Source organism: Chionomys nivalis, chromosome 20 (assembly GCF_950005125.1).
Source record: "Chionomys nivalis chromosome 20, mChiNiv1.1, whole genome shotgun sequence".
NCBI classification, from domain to species: Eukaryota; Metazoa; Chordata; class Mammalia; order Rodentia; family Cricetidae; genus Chionomys; species Chionomys nivalis.
In genome coordinates this window covers 53931828-53946640 of record NC_080105.1, presented here as the reverse complement: position 1 = coordinate 53946640, position 14813 = coordinate 53931828, and the positions used below count along the sequence as shown (strand labels likewise).

The 14813-nt window shown below is 46.1% G+C and overlaps 1 protein-coding gene across 3 annotated transcripts in view; it reads left to right on the top strand.

The window, feature by feature from the left end:
* Dlgap2 (DLG associated protein 2) overlaps positions 1-14813 on the top strand; it is a 677680-nt gene that overhangs the window by 581868 nt on the left and 80999 nt on the right. For all 3 annotated transcript variants that reach the window (XM_057752288.1, XM_057752286.1, XM_057752287.1), the window contains one exon: positions 14088-14299. In XM_057752288.1, the coding sequence (XP_057608271.1) occupies positions 14088-14299 (212 nt within the window). The remainder of the gene's footprint in view (positions 1-14087; positions 14300-14813) is intronic.

The window sequence follows — 14813 nt, the reverse complement described above, 5'->3', positions numbered from 1 at the left end:
TCTGGCGTCCTCATGCATGTGCACACATGTGCAAGTGTACACACACAAAGACACAGTCATGTGTATATACATAACAAAGATGCACACTGAAAGATACAGACTCCTCCTGCTTAGGTAAAACATCTATAATGTGTGAGCAGGCATGAAAAGCTATCAGACACCAAGTCATTCTTCAGGTCTTCCCAAGGGCTCACTTCTCTCCAGTGGTTCCTGTGTTGGGAGCCACATGACAAGCTGCTGTCCTATTCTGGATCTGTTGTTTGTGCCTTGTAATCTACACAGTGCCCTCTGCCTCTCTCTCTTCTCTCCTTCAGCCTTGGACTTCTTTTGAAATTCCTTGGTTTTGGAACCACTCTTTGTCCAGCCAAGCCCTGCAGTCTGGGTGTCATGCCAGATGTTTCTCTGGCCTCCATCTGCCACAGGCCTGGAAGCTAGTCACGATCTTCTGAACTTCCCTGCCCCAGTGGCTTCCTTCTCACCATTCATGTGTGTTGATTGCTCAGTATTGTAAGCAGTCATGTCTCATCCAACCTCTCCAAGCCTCCAGACTCCCTGCCAGTCCCTCCTCCATCTCCCCTGGCTCTCCTAACTCCTTTGCCTATAGCTGTAGGTAGATGCTGCTTGTTTGTTCCCTGCTGCCCAGACATGAAATAAGCACACAGAAACTGTATTAATTAAAGCACTGCTCAGTCTATTAGCTCAGGAGTCTTATTAACTAGCTCTTACATCTTAAATTAACCCATTTTTATTATTTTGTATTTTACCACAAGGTTTGTGGTTTACCTATAAGGTTCCAGCTGGCAACTCCTGTCTTTCTCCTTTGGCAGCTACACGGCATCTCTTCTACTCCGCCTACTCTCTCTCTACATCTCTGTTTGGATTTTCTGCCTGGCTTTACTCTACTAATCCATTGGCCAAAGGCAATTAACCAATGGCAATAAAACATATTCACAGCATACAGAGGGGAATCCCACATCCTATAGCTAGACGCCAATTGGGAGAGTTGGCCAAACAGTCTGTGGCAGGTCCAGCTATCTTACCAAAATGTAGTTTGCAAATGTGGACACATCATGTCCCTTCACGGTAGCATGCAAAAGCCAAATAGCCTGGAATGGTGCGGTAAAGAGATGAGATGCCTGGAAGACAGCCCTAAAGTGAAGTTCCCCTAGTGCCACATAAAACTACAGCAGGACACGGCTGAAAGAGAGGAAGATGGTCATAGAACCCTACCTAGAAAGCCCAAACCACCTCATGTCCTCCGCCAACCTCCATCAGTCCCTCATGGCTAATAGTAGCCATGGTACCTGCGGGGGACCCAGACCTGTCTCCTCCCAGTGTTCATGTCAACAACCATGGTCTCAATAGTAAACCTGTAGGGGGGAGGTTTGAGGACCCTGGAAGGAAACTGTGGCTTCCACCAGGAGGAGCCCCACCCCCAAATACCTCATTTCCTGAGAGTCTTCCCTCACACACCGTTCTCCATCCATTTCCACCTCTGAACAAAGTCCTTCTCTTCCCAGCCGTCCTCTATCTGTCTCGCCATATCGCTTGTGGGAAGATTTATGAAATACACACATCTCCTCAGGCAGCGTTTGTCCCCGGACCCAGCTGAATGGATGTCTGGGTGCATTCAAAGGTATCCTCACAGGGCTGTCCTTCATGCTGGTGGCACTAAACTTTGCAGTGGAAAGATCCCCGGTCTGGGCCTCACAAGCCCAGACTTCATTTCACAACCAGCAATGGGAATTAAGGAAAAATTAAAGGAATGTGCCCACGGTACTTTGTGAGGACATGGTCTAAGAGACCCAGAAGTCTGTGCCCAGGGGCAGTGTTCTTTCTTTTTTATTTTTCACCCAAAACTAGAGATTTGCGGTTGAATAAAAGGACACCTTTCCGTCTCCACCTTTGGCTGATTCGGAACACATAGTTAGCATTCAAGGAAGACTTGTTTGTAAGTAGGTCAAAACACAGTCAATAGAACTGGCGGGGAATCCTGGCCCGAGTTCGTCTCTGAAAAGGCTTTTGTTCTTTCATTTTCTGCCTCAGCAGACAAACTGTCTTAAGGCCAAACTTGGAATAATATGGCAGGAGCGTGGGCCATGATCCACTGCATCCTGCTCAGGGGCCAAGCGGTTCCTTGTGTCCTGAGGAGGAGACACTAGCCCTGGAGGGTACCTGGTACCACCCAAGGAGGTCACAATTGCTCTGCCCCCTGAAAAATGTTTTCTTCCCTCAACCATTATGAGCAACAAACCCATGCATCTGCCATGCCTCCATCACCTCCCTCTTTGACCTCCGTATCCTCTCTGACTTGACTATCTCTCCACGTGTAGTCTGTAACCACAGTGACCCTGGTTTCTTTGACCCCTCCAAGTAAAGAAAAGCCCTTGGCATTTCTGGTTTGCTGGGTTTGTAGCCAGGAACAGGTATGTTTTAGGCTTTCATTTGTTTTGTTTTAATAAATGATACTCCTAAGTTTTGAAAGGTTGAGAGTGAAGGCGTGGGAAAAGAATAAGGAACTGTTGCTCCCGTTCAGCAGTCTGCAGTGATCTGCTTCTGACCGGTGTTTCCCTGCCCTCTCCTCTCAGGTCTCTGCAGCCTGCTGCCCTCCTGAGCTCTTTTCCATCCATCCACACACTGGAAAGGACCTTAGCCTTCCTTAAGCTCCTTCCCTTTAAGGGCCCGGATTGAATTCACAGTGGAAAGATGGTCTCCACTTAACATTAAAAAAATACAACTTAAAAATCCCATTTTCCCCAGTTACATTTGCTCATCCCAGCAGCATTTATATTTGCATTCACATTTACGTTTAAATTTGCTTCAATCAGCATTTAAGAAGAATTTCAAGAGGCACACAGCCCTGGCCAGTGGCTTCTACAGAGCCCCTAAGTGAACACTGGGGCTGTTGACAGCTCTGAGCATCCCAGCAGACACCCTACACAGTCCTCTCCCTCATGTGCCGTTGTTTGGAACCTCCACAGGACCCTATCCCTTTACCCCTCTTTCATTTTGTTCTGCTCATTTTAACTGACAGGCCATTGCTGTGTGTGTATATTCAACACGTATATAGACGGGGGTCAAATCAAGGCGTAGATCATCTCCAGGTCCATGTCTCCTCGTGTTTATCGCCTTGGAGTTCCTCTTGCTGGCTCATCATAAGGATGGGAGAGGATGGAAGGGCATTCACTGTGCTCTACAGAACACCAGCCCTTACTCCTCCTGAACCAACCCCGTTGTCCATCCTCCCTGTTCCCCTTTCCTCTCACCCTTCCCAGACCTCATTAGTCACTGCTCAACTATCTTCATTTTGGACATCAATTTTTTATCTTCAACCAATAAGTGAGATAGATGGTGTGTGTCTCTCTTCTCCTGACTTGTTTTATTTACCATATGAACTCCATTTCCACCCATATTGTTGAAAATGGCAAGATTTCCTTTTGCGGCTTTGTCTATTTATGTGTGTGTATCAGTGTATGTTACATATATTAATATATCATATTTTCTTTATCCATTAGTTAATGATCACCTATATCGATTCCACACTATTGGAACTAGGCTGCAGTAAACATGGTTTTATAGGTGTCTCTTTAACATCCGATTTCATTCTCTTTTGGGTATAACAGTAGTGTGATCCCTTTATAAGTAGGTCTAATTTTGGATATTTTTCAGGGGAGGGGAGACTCTATACCATATTTGATCATGACAGTACTGGTTTACACTCCCACCAACAGTGAGCAAGGACTGTCGCCCTTCTGTTCCCTCGGCAGAACTTGTGGTTTTGTTGACCTTTGGCAAAAGTCAGGCCGGGTAGGCTGGCATCTCATGTCTGTTTAGATTTGCATTTCCCTGATGATTAGCTGTTGGTCACTTTTTTCTCAAAGAATTGATGACAATCCTCTATAGGAACAGCTCTGTTAATTTCTCCATCTTTTAATAGGATTATTGGGAGGGTGCTGTTGAATTATTGGAGTTATTTATGTATTTTGGAATCTATTACTGTAGATGGTACTGCATGGTTGTAATCCAAGATCTTGTGAGCTGGAAGCAGGAGGATTAGGAGTTCAAGGCCAGCCTTAGCTACGTAGTGACTTCCAAGTTCTGTCTCAGAAAGGGAGGGAGGGAGAGAGGGAAGGAGAGAGGAGGGGAAGGAAGGAGGGAGGGGGGAGGAAGGAAAGGAAGAGATTCTCCTGTGGGAAAAGGGGGAACCACTAGACTGACTCATGTGATGGGAGCTAGGTAGCCCAACAGTGGCTGTCTGCACACACAAGAAGCTGAGAACCTAGTAGCTGATGGGCTTAGAAAGCTGGATGTCTCTCCAGTTCCAATCTGGTGAGGAGACTCTTCAGAAGTCCTAAAGAGTTGCTTGGAAAGCTGAATAAGCTAAAGTCTGATGCCAGCTGAGGACAGCAATGGCAGTGGCAGCAATAGATGGCAGAACAGAAGCACTTACCACCAAGAAGTGAAGATGGCCCGGTGAGCAGCAAGGCTTTCATCCCTGCATTTGGATACCACTAGAAGACACTGACCGCAATGCTTTCGTTTCTGCATCTGGGTGCCACTAGAAGACACTGACCACTCTGAGTGATAGTTTCCTCAGCTCAGATCCCTGAAAAAGGCCGGCAGGGATCTCCCCACAGGTGTGTCTCTTACTTGATTCCTGTGTCATCAGGTTGATCAATATTAACCATCACAGCTAGAGAGTGACCCGATGGTGTGGGGGTTGCTTTTTTCACTCCGTCGATTGCATCCTTGGCTGTTCTGAAACTTCTTCATTTCATAAAATCTCATTTGCTGTTATTGTTCCGATTTCCAATGTGTCTGAGTCATCTGGAAACCATCTCTCACGTTGACACCTGGAGTTACCCCTGTGTTTTCTACTAGTCAAACAGTTTCTTCTAGACTTAAGAGTGTCAGGTCCTACATTTGGGTCTTTGATCCATTGTGAGTTTATTTTACACAGGGTGAAAGACAGGGGTCTAGCTCGCTTCGTTCTTCTGCATGGGGCTATCTAGTTTCCCAGGTACCACTGGTTGTTGACTCTGTCTTTTCTCTGGTATCTGTTATTTGAACCTGTATCAATAATTTGCACCAGTCTGCATTTCCCATTTTTCTAGTCTGTCCTGTTGATTTATGAATCCATTTTTATGAGTTTACCACCATGCTGTTTTGATCACTGTAGTTCTGTAGTATAGATCCTATTTCTAGCACTGCTCATTCTCACAATGGCTGCCTTTACTATCCAAGTGAAGCTGCAAAACAATCCCACACAAGTTAGGAATTATGAATAATAAAAAAGGGTTATTTATTTGAGGGTAAAAACTTACAGATCACCATCCCAAACTACAGTCCTCTCCTCACAAACAGAAAACAGAGAGTCAAGCCCCGGGAAAAGGAGCCAGAAGAAAGAGAGAGCATGCCAGGTGGGTTCCTGCTGCTTTTTAAAAGTATAAGAGACCACGCCCCAGTGGGCTGGCATCCTAAAGGCTATTGACTAAAGGAGTGGAAGGAGCTCCCACAGCATCCCGGAACTTTTGTAATTTAGGATTTTTTTCTATTTTTCTTTTTGGTTGTGAGCCTAGCCTTTAACAGCTCAGTCATCCCTCCAGCCCTCCATTTTAATGAATACATGGATATTCTGTGGATGGTTACATTAAATACATTAATTGTTTTGGGTTGTGTTTTGTGGGTCATATATATGTTTTAATAATATGAACTGTTGTAACCCATTAACATGGGAGGTCATTCCATCTGTGCATATGTCTATACCTGTGCATTGGTGGGGAGAGAGGGAAAGAGGAATCTTCAAATTCCTTCACTGGCCTTAAAAGGAATTCTAGAAGACACTCATTTCCTTCATCAAATTTTATTCCTAGATATTTTATTTTCTTGTAAGTGCCATGAATAAGATCACTTTCATAGCTTCATTATTAGCAAGTTCATATTGATTTGTAGCCGTGTTATTGAGTTTTGCATGCTGGCTTTGTATTCTCCAGTTTTACTGAGTTGATTCATCAGTTCTCACAGGACTTGGGTGGAGTCTTGAACATTTTCTGTATGGAAAAGGAGGGGTCGTTTTACTTTTCCTGGTTCCTTTCACACCTCTCATTTCTTTCCCTGATGTAACTGTTCCGAGACTTCGTACTGTATACTACCAATAAGAACAGTCACAATAGATAGCCTCCTTGTATTGAGGACCTTAAAGAGACATTTTCAACACCTCCCCCACCTGACCCCATGCGATGCTGGCTATGGCTTTGTTGTATATAGTCTTCACTATGTTCAGGCATATTCCTTCTGTGCTTAACTACTTAGGGATTTACCGTGAGAAGACCTACAAGTTGTGTTTGTTGGGATAGTCAGTCACGTGATTTTCTTCTTGCCTTCTGTTGACAAAGTGGATTACTGGTTTGCATGTGTTAAACCATCCTTGCCTTCTGGAGATCCATGTCTCCTGGCTGTGCTGCATGAGCTTTAGCCGTCCATTTGGATTTGGCTTGCTGTCATGTTGAGAATGTTTCTCTGGGTTTCCATCAGGAATGTTGACCTTGCTTGTTTGCTTGTGCTCTGTCTGGTTTGGCTTCACGAAATGAGTGAAGTCTCCTCTCTTTCCGTTTTGGGATTACTTGGAGAGGAATTCATGTTTGTTTTTTTACAAGTTTAGTAAAATGCAGCACTGAATCCATCTGGTCCTGGATTGAGGGTTTTTTTTTTCTTATTGTTTGTTTGTTTGTTTGGTTGGTTGGTTGGTTTTATTTTTCTTTGTTTAGGGATGTTTTACTGCTGGTTTGGTCTTTTTTCTTGTTTTTGGTTATGAAAGTTTCCTACGTCCTTGTGGTTCAGTGCTGATAGATCATATGTGTTAAGAAATTCATCCATGTCCCATAAGCTTCCCAAATCTGTCAGCAACACCATTTGTCAGTTTTTTATGATGCGCCTTTGTAATGTGTTCTTTTTCATCTTTGATTTTGTTTTCATCTTCTCTCTTTATTCTTAATAAGCTTAACTAAAAATAACATTAAGCCATAAGGATATTTTTTCATCATGGACCCCAGGAGAAGTGGATTGGCTCACCATAGAGGTCACTCAGGTACTGCCAGGGCAGTCAGGGGACGTGTGAGTGCCCACAGAAGTTTTGTGATCTCCATGGGAACAAGTGGCAGAGCAAGGTCAGGTGAGAACAGGATGGTTCCATGTGGACACTAAGTTCTATTCCCAAGTGTCTGCAGCAGAGAGGCAGTGACCTCAGTGTGGGGCCCACAGGAAAGAGTGGGGTGAGCACTCTGGTTTTATGAAGTTGCTATGAAAGATCTGCTTGAAAGTTACCTACTGCCCCTTGGACCTGACACCCTGAATAAGACTGTGTTGCCATGGCTATCAAGACCACAAAAGTCAAAGCATCAAAAACACTGAAAGCTAAAAGGTATCACACACAGGGGCATAGAGGCATCCCTAGGGAAGAAGTCAGGCCACGCAAAGGAAACGGTAAAGCCCCAAAGCAATGGGTTACCTTAAGCAAAGTGTCCCCCACATGGCCTCATAAGAAAAAGCCAGTGCCGGGCGGTGGTGGCGCACACCTTTAATCCCAGCACTTGGGAGGCAGAGGCAGGCGGATCTCTGTGAGTTCGAGGCCAGCCTGGTCTACAAAGGGAGTTCCAGGACAGGCTCCAAAGCTACAGAGAAACCCTGTCTCAAAAAAAAAAAAAAAAAAAAAAAAAAAAAAAAAAAGGAAGAAAGAAAGAAAGAAAGAAAGAAAGAAAGAGCCAGAGCATGAGTGCCATCATTTTAACCTTGATTCAGAGATATGGGGCTTGCATAAAGAGGTTCTTCCTGAGCACCCTCCTCGGAGTGCTAGGAAACATCTCCCCTCCATAGCTTAGTAAGTAAAAGGGATATGAACCATGCCCCCCAACTTAGCCTTGACTCAGAGCTGTGGAGCCTATGTCAATAGTCTTCCTGCCTATTCTCCATAGAGCCACCTGGGTACCTGGGCCAGGCCACCTAAGGCCCAGCTTTCTCATAAAGATCAGATGTGAGACTCAGCTTGGGTCTTCTGCCATCTCTGGCTCTTGTCATAAGAGAGTGTTTACCTACAATGTCCCCACAAGCTCTTGTCCTTTGTCGCCCTGACCCCAGGTACCACCGTAGCTGCTCTGAGTCCTCCAGCACTAAGCAAGAGTTGATTGAAGTTGAGCACTCAGGCCCTCTCAGCGCTGGCCTGCTGTGGAGCTGCATTTACTGTCTCCAGAATACTTTCAACCCACACAGGCTCCAGTGGGCCTCATTTTGTGTGTAATGATGCCCAAAGAATGACTCTCCAAAAAAGCACTGGAAGAGAGACAGATGCAAACAGAGGGGGAAAAGAAACAGGCAGAGACAGACAGACAGACAGACAGACAAACAGCTCCAGGGGAAAGGAAGGACCATTTAGCCAAGAGCTAATGAGTGAAAATGACTTTTGAGCAGGAAGCTGGTGCCCAGATCCTGGAAGGATGGATTATGCATATACTTAAGCTCCAGTGTATCTATGGAGATGAGACTTGTTTGCTCACACCATGGTATAGAAAGAAACACAGGCATGGGTCTGAGACTGGCCTTCATAGCTAATCCTTCTCCGCATGGTTTCTTAGTGTCTGTGGGTACTACTTCCCTGTCCTGGATGCCCTACATTCTGCCATTTATATCCAAAAACCTCTTATAGCTCTCTCCGCTCATCTGCTAAGCTCTCGGCATCTGTCAAAACTCACCAGCACTAACCAGATCTCCACTTCTCAGCTTGACTAGGAAGACTAGGCCTTGGAAATCTTCTCACCACTGGGAGCTCCGCACAAAGCTCTTGCTGTGTGCTTCCCAGATTTCCTGCCCTTGTGATACATGCATGCATCCTCTTCTAGCTTCCTTTGTGTGGCTATAGAACACTGATAAACAGTGGTGTAGGAGGGGAAAGGGTTCATTTCCTATTACCCTTCCCAGGTCATAGTCTATAGTTGAGGGAAGTCAGGGCAAGAGGAATCTGAAGGCAGGGCTGCTTGCTATTCCATGCAATATTATCTCCAACCAAGGAACTCACTCACAGCTAAGGAAGTGCAGAAGAAACTATGGAGGAATGTTGCCTGCCTGCCTGCCTGCTTGCTTGTTTTCTCTAGTTCATGCTTAACTAGCCTCCTTATACAGCCTAGAACTACCTGCTCGGGGAATGGTGCTACCCACAGTGGGCTAGACCTTTCTACATTAATTAACAATCCTTCATAAGCATGCCCTGTCAGCAGCCTGATAAAAACAATTACTCAGTTGAGACTGCCCTTTCAGGTGATGCTAGGCTGTGTCAAGTTGACAGTTAATGCTGTATACACCGTTCACTCTCTTTTTCTGCCCATGTAATTCTTACCTAGCAGACATTCAACATCTCTCGGAGTATTCTAAAACAAAACTCATGTAACCTACCTAGATACACATTACTGACAGGGGAAGCAGATAGGACAGAGAGGGGCGAGAGATATGTGCATGTGGTCTTATCGCTAAGATAAATAAAAGTGAAGTAACTTTTAAGTAGAAGTATTTCAACCTAAGAATGTTGGGGCCCAGCAACTCTGTGAGAATGAAGTGTTCTCGTGTTTGTTGCTGAGCGAAGGGTCGCTGTAATTGGAGTTACAAATTAGACCAACAAAGGCGTGTTGTAATGAGGACTCAGGCTCCAGAGAGGCTCTGCCAGCCCTGGGGGATTTGGAAATGGTAAACAGCTCCTGGTAAATTGCCAACCGAGCAACGTTCCCCTCAGTTTACATGGTGGCTATATCCTAGAAAAAATAAAACCCATCGCTCATTAAAATTGCCAGCGAGAACAAAAAGCCCAACTTTTCACACAGAGCCCAGCAAGGCCCAAGGCAAGCTGACTCAGGTTTGTGCAGAATTTAGGCAGTCATTCCTTGGGTAGGGTTGCCTGCAACCCCCTTCTGACAAGCATCTTCGGACCCCTGGGCAATATAAAAGAACTCCCTGTGTGGATTGAGTTTCCCCAGATGGGTCCCCAGAACGTCTGGTGACTCCTCCCTGGGAGGCTCTGCTTAGGTCCCCTGTCATTCATCCGTCCTCTGCGCACAGTGTGCAAGGCCCAGCTGTCTTCCTCTGCCGCTCTCCCCTGTGGCTCGTGTACTTGATACTTGTTTAAACCACACGCACACATGTTGCTGACGGAATGAGGAAAATGTTTCCTGAGGGAGAACACAGCTTTGGATGGCATTTCTCTTTAGTTCACCTGAAAAGAACCTTATTATGAAATTCTTTGCCTTGCCAGTTGAAAGAAAGAAAGGATGTTTTAGTGTTGTGCATTTAAGATGTGCTTCAAGTACAGCATCACAGCGCACACAGATGTCAATCTCAGGAGAAGGCTCCTTTTATAGAAACGATCGGCGCCGCTCAGCACGGCGTGCTGGTGACGATTCGGGTAGCTGATCGCCTTGGCACGGCGAAGGCTGGGGTTGGCTCTGCAGGGGCTGGATACCTCAAGCTTGTTTCCCGGAGGCTGGGAAGCTGCCACTTGCGCGTGCCAGGTGCGCACTTGGCCACTCCTCTGCGTTCTGCTGCGGGTTTTAGCGTTTCCACCATAAGGGGAAGGTTTATTTACTGAGACTTGGTGGCTTTTCATAGCCCAGGCATATGCTCTGGAAATCGACTGCTCTACGCTCCTTCTGTATTGAATTTTTTTTTCTGTCAAAGGCTGTGAAATTGGCTTCTTAAATCAGAAACAGAAACATACAAGCTGGTCTCATTTGTTAGTTAATTTGTAGGCTGCTGGGGGAAAAAACAATCTTTACCTTGCTCTTTATGGAAACATGTTTTTGGTTCCAAAAAAAAAATAAAAAAAAAAAAAAACTCTCCATAAACCTGACAGTGTGAGCCTCTCCTTTGGTGGCAGCTGGCCTCTCTCCCCATCTGTCCTTTTCCCTGTAACCACCACCTGAATGTTTACTGAGAGATTAAAAAATGCAAGCTTTCCTGGCCCAACCAGGAGCTGGCCACCAGTCCCTTTTTTTGTTGTTTCTTCTGCTTGCACCGTTCCTCTGCTCAAATTCAGACTAGGTGACCCCCGACACCTGCCATTCAGGAGCCTTTACTGGCCACAAGTGACCAGCTTTCCCTAGAACTGCCACTCACCTTAACCCTCTTTTAAGCTAATCACACTCTAATCTGTCACCCTCCAAGTACGTCACCTCCTCTGAAATGTTGTGACATTGGGGGGCTCGGACGAAACTAATGCACAACTTAGAAAAGCTTAGAATGCTTTGAAAATGTCAATAGATGGGGGAATCCCTGAAAAGCCTTTATCCCTGTCCCATTGTGGACACCTGCCACACACCTTACTGCGTGCTCCTACGCTGAGGCAAGTCTGCCAGCAGTCTTTCCCGCTGCTGTGGTTTGAATATATTCCTGAGTTCATGAATTGGAAAGTGAATCCTCAGATTCACATCTGATGGTATTCAGAGGTACCCCTTTGGGGTGATATGTCCTGGACGCGGCCATGCTGATAGTGCATGCATGATGTAATTAGTGGGCTAGAAGGGGCAAAGGAGAGGCTTGTGTGTCCCGTCTCACAAAAGGCCCTCGCCAGACACGGAACAGATGCCAGCATCATGCTTTTGGACTTCTAAGCCTCCAGAACCACAGATTAAATCGGCTTCTTTATAATTTACTGCACCTGTGCTACTCAAGGATAGGCCAGGAAACTCAGGGATAGGGATGCCTTCATAACCATCTTTTCATAGCTCAGCACAGTTTCTTCTGAAATTCAAACAGAGTTCATGTGCAGCCATTCCCGAGGACATAATGCCATCCTGGCTCTTTCCTTCGTCCTGCTGACTGATGCACAAGGTTTACACAGAGCCTCAATGGGCCGGCACACCCTGGCGGAGAAACAGGGACACTGGTCCTGGGGTGAACATCTGGTCATGGTGTGAACACCCTTGGATATCAGTCCTGGTGTGAACATCCTGGGACACTGGTCCTGGTGTGAACTTCCTGGGACACGGGTCATGGTGTGAACAGCCTGAGATACCGGTCCTGGTGTGAACATCCTGGGACACTGGTCATGGTCTGAACACCTAGGGATACTGGTCATAGTGTGAATATCCTGGGTCACTAGTCATGGTGTGAACACCCTGGGATATGGGTCCTGGGGTGAACACCCTGCTCTTCTGGTAAGTGCCACAGAGATGGCATTCCTCTGCCTGAATTTCTAGTGTGATGTTACTGAAGAGATGTTACTGGAGCACCAGATGAGAGCTGTCGGGTATCCCAAGAGTGAGCTCTTCACACCACCTATGTCATTTCCCCAGTGTTCAAGCATAGCCACTATCAAGACGCGGTATCTCCCTGTAAACCAAGATTCTCTATCAGTGGGTCAATACCTATTACATGCTGAACAAAAGCCCTCCGTGTCAGTCTGCCTAAATCTTCATCTGCTCCAATGTGTGATCAGTGTGGCTTGTGCTTTGACGCCGTCATAAAAGTTTTACCAAGCCCTCTTGGGGTGGTCTGCATCTTTCTTCGGGCTGTGCTGGTGTGGCATAGAGCCAGGCCACCGAAATGTTAAAGCACTCAGCATACAACATCAGTACCTGCCCCAGCTTGCGCATAGCGGGAGCCCCTAGCATTCTGTCTGTTAAGCCCCGCCCTTGATCCAAGATCTGCATCTAACAGTTTCAAACCTGGCTACAAAGTTGGTGGCCTTCATTGTGCCTATATCTAAACAGATAGAGCCCGCTGAAATGCCCTCTTAGATCTTATGAGTATTATGTTGCATCATGCCACACAGGATGAGTGGTAACTACGAAATCCGCCTGGCCAGCCTGAGGTACAGAGTGAGAGATGAATGCACAGGGGTTCCTGACTCTGGCATGGGAGATATGGTAGCCCCACTTAGGTCTGTAGACCACCATCAGTGCTCAGAGAGACACAGAGCCTGGGGACTGGTGCCTGTACCTCAGCTCCCTTTCTTCCTGACTCTGGGTGTGGAGATGAGCTGTAGGAACAGTCTGCAGTGTAATGGGATCTCCAGGCACAACACACCATGCTCTTTGGGAAGGAGTGCTGGTGCCTTCTGCTCAAGAGCCTGTCATCCCATCAGCCATCTGGGTCTCTGAGAAAGGCCAGAGTGCTTGGCTTCACACAATGCTGGGCTGGAAGGAAAGCAGGATCCTTCTCCAGCCAATTTCGGAACATTGCTGAAAATCTCAACATTTTACAGTGAAAACATCACTTTGAGGACTTCTTAAGTGTGGGATTTTGTCATCCTCCTCCATTACTAGCATCTAAGACCCTCTTCCACAGCCAGGGTTGCTCTTTACTAGTCTTGGAGCTACTGGCAGAATCACCCAGACTGAGCCACGTGCCTTGCCGAGGAGCTGCACTGAGTTGAGGGGCAGGCTGCTGTTCTGAGGAGCATCACGCTCATTCCTGTGAGATTTAGCTCGTTGGGCACAGGGAGCTCTTGAGTTGCAGGTATGGAGCCAGAGTGCTGACCAGCTTCATTGTCTAGTGACCAAGTCAGCCTTCAGGCTGGACACAGTAGAAAAGCTGAGAGCTGGCATTCTTTGAGTTGTCTTTGGCATTCACAGTGTGCAGGGTATGAGGCTCTGTGTGCATGAAATTGATGGATGTCTTTCATCTCCAGGTGCATGTGTTCTGTGTGTGTCATATGATTCTGCCTTGGGGATTAATCCTCTTCTTTATTAGCATTTACCACTAAAAGATATTTAGCAATAATGTAGATATCACCATCATTTTCTCTTCCATTTCCCTTTTTCTTTTTTCTGTGTTCCTAGTACCTTCTCACTTTTCCCATAATGTTTGTCTTTTACTTTTACAATGGAAAAAGTCAACGATTTCATACTAAGACCCTTTCAGGAAGTCAACGATTTCATATTAAGACCCTTTCAGGAAGTCAACGATTTCATACTAAGACCCTTTCAGGATTTGGAAGACTGTGAAAACGCATGTCTTTCTGTGTGCATGACTTAAGATGATAAATAGCCCAAAGTGTGCCACACTTCCCGAGGGCACAGTTGACATGCCCTGTCTCTGCTCTCTCCCAGGTGCCTCAGGATGACTGGGGTGCGTACCCCACCGGTGGCAAAGAGGACGAAATCCCCTGCCGTAGGATGAGAAGTGGCAGCTACATCAAAGCCATGGGTGATGAGGAGAGTGGAGAGTCAGACTCCAGCCCCAAAACATCTCCCAAGGTGACCCTCCGGCCAGAGCCCCTGCTGAAGTCCATTGTACAAAGGCCACTTGGAGACCACCAAACGTAAGGCGTCTTCTCTCTCCTGACTTCTTCTCTCTGTCCCCAAGCTAGTTAGCCGTGGGTGAGCTGCCTCACTTTGAATTTAAGTTGACAGTGTTAGAGCCTAGGCCATCATTTATCTCATTCTTTTTGTCGCACTGATATCTTAGGATATTTTTATTACAATATTTTTAAGGATTATTTCCTTTACTTGGCAGGATTATCATGTAATTATATCATGTTTCTTCCCTTTCCTCCCTCCAAACCCTCCCATATACTCCTCCTTGCTCTCTTTCAAGTTTGTGCCCTCTCTTTTCATTAACTGTTCCCTAAGTACAGCCTGCTCGGTTTATATAATGTTATTTGTTATGTATCTTAAGAGCTGATCATTTGGTATCGGATAACCAGTTGGATGACCAATCAGACTTCAGTTGTTTATTTCATAATTGTGGAAATAGGCTTGGGCAAGTTCTGTGTCTGGTTAGGTTTTGGTTTTGGTTTTGGAGGGGTTGAGGTAAGATCCCATGTAGCCCCGCCT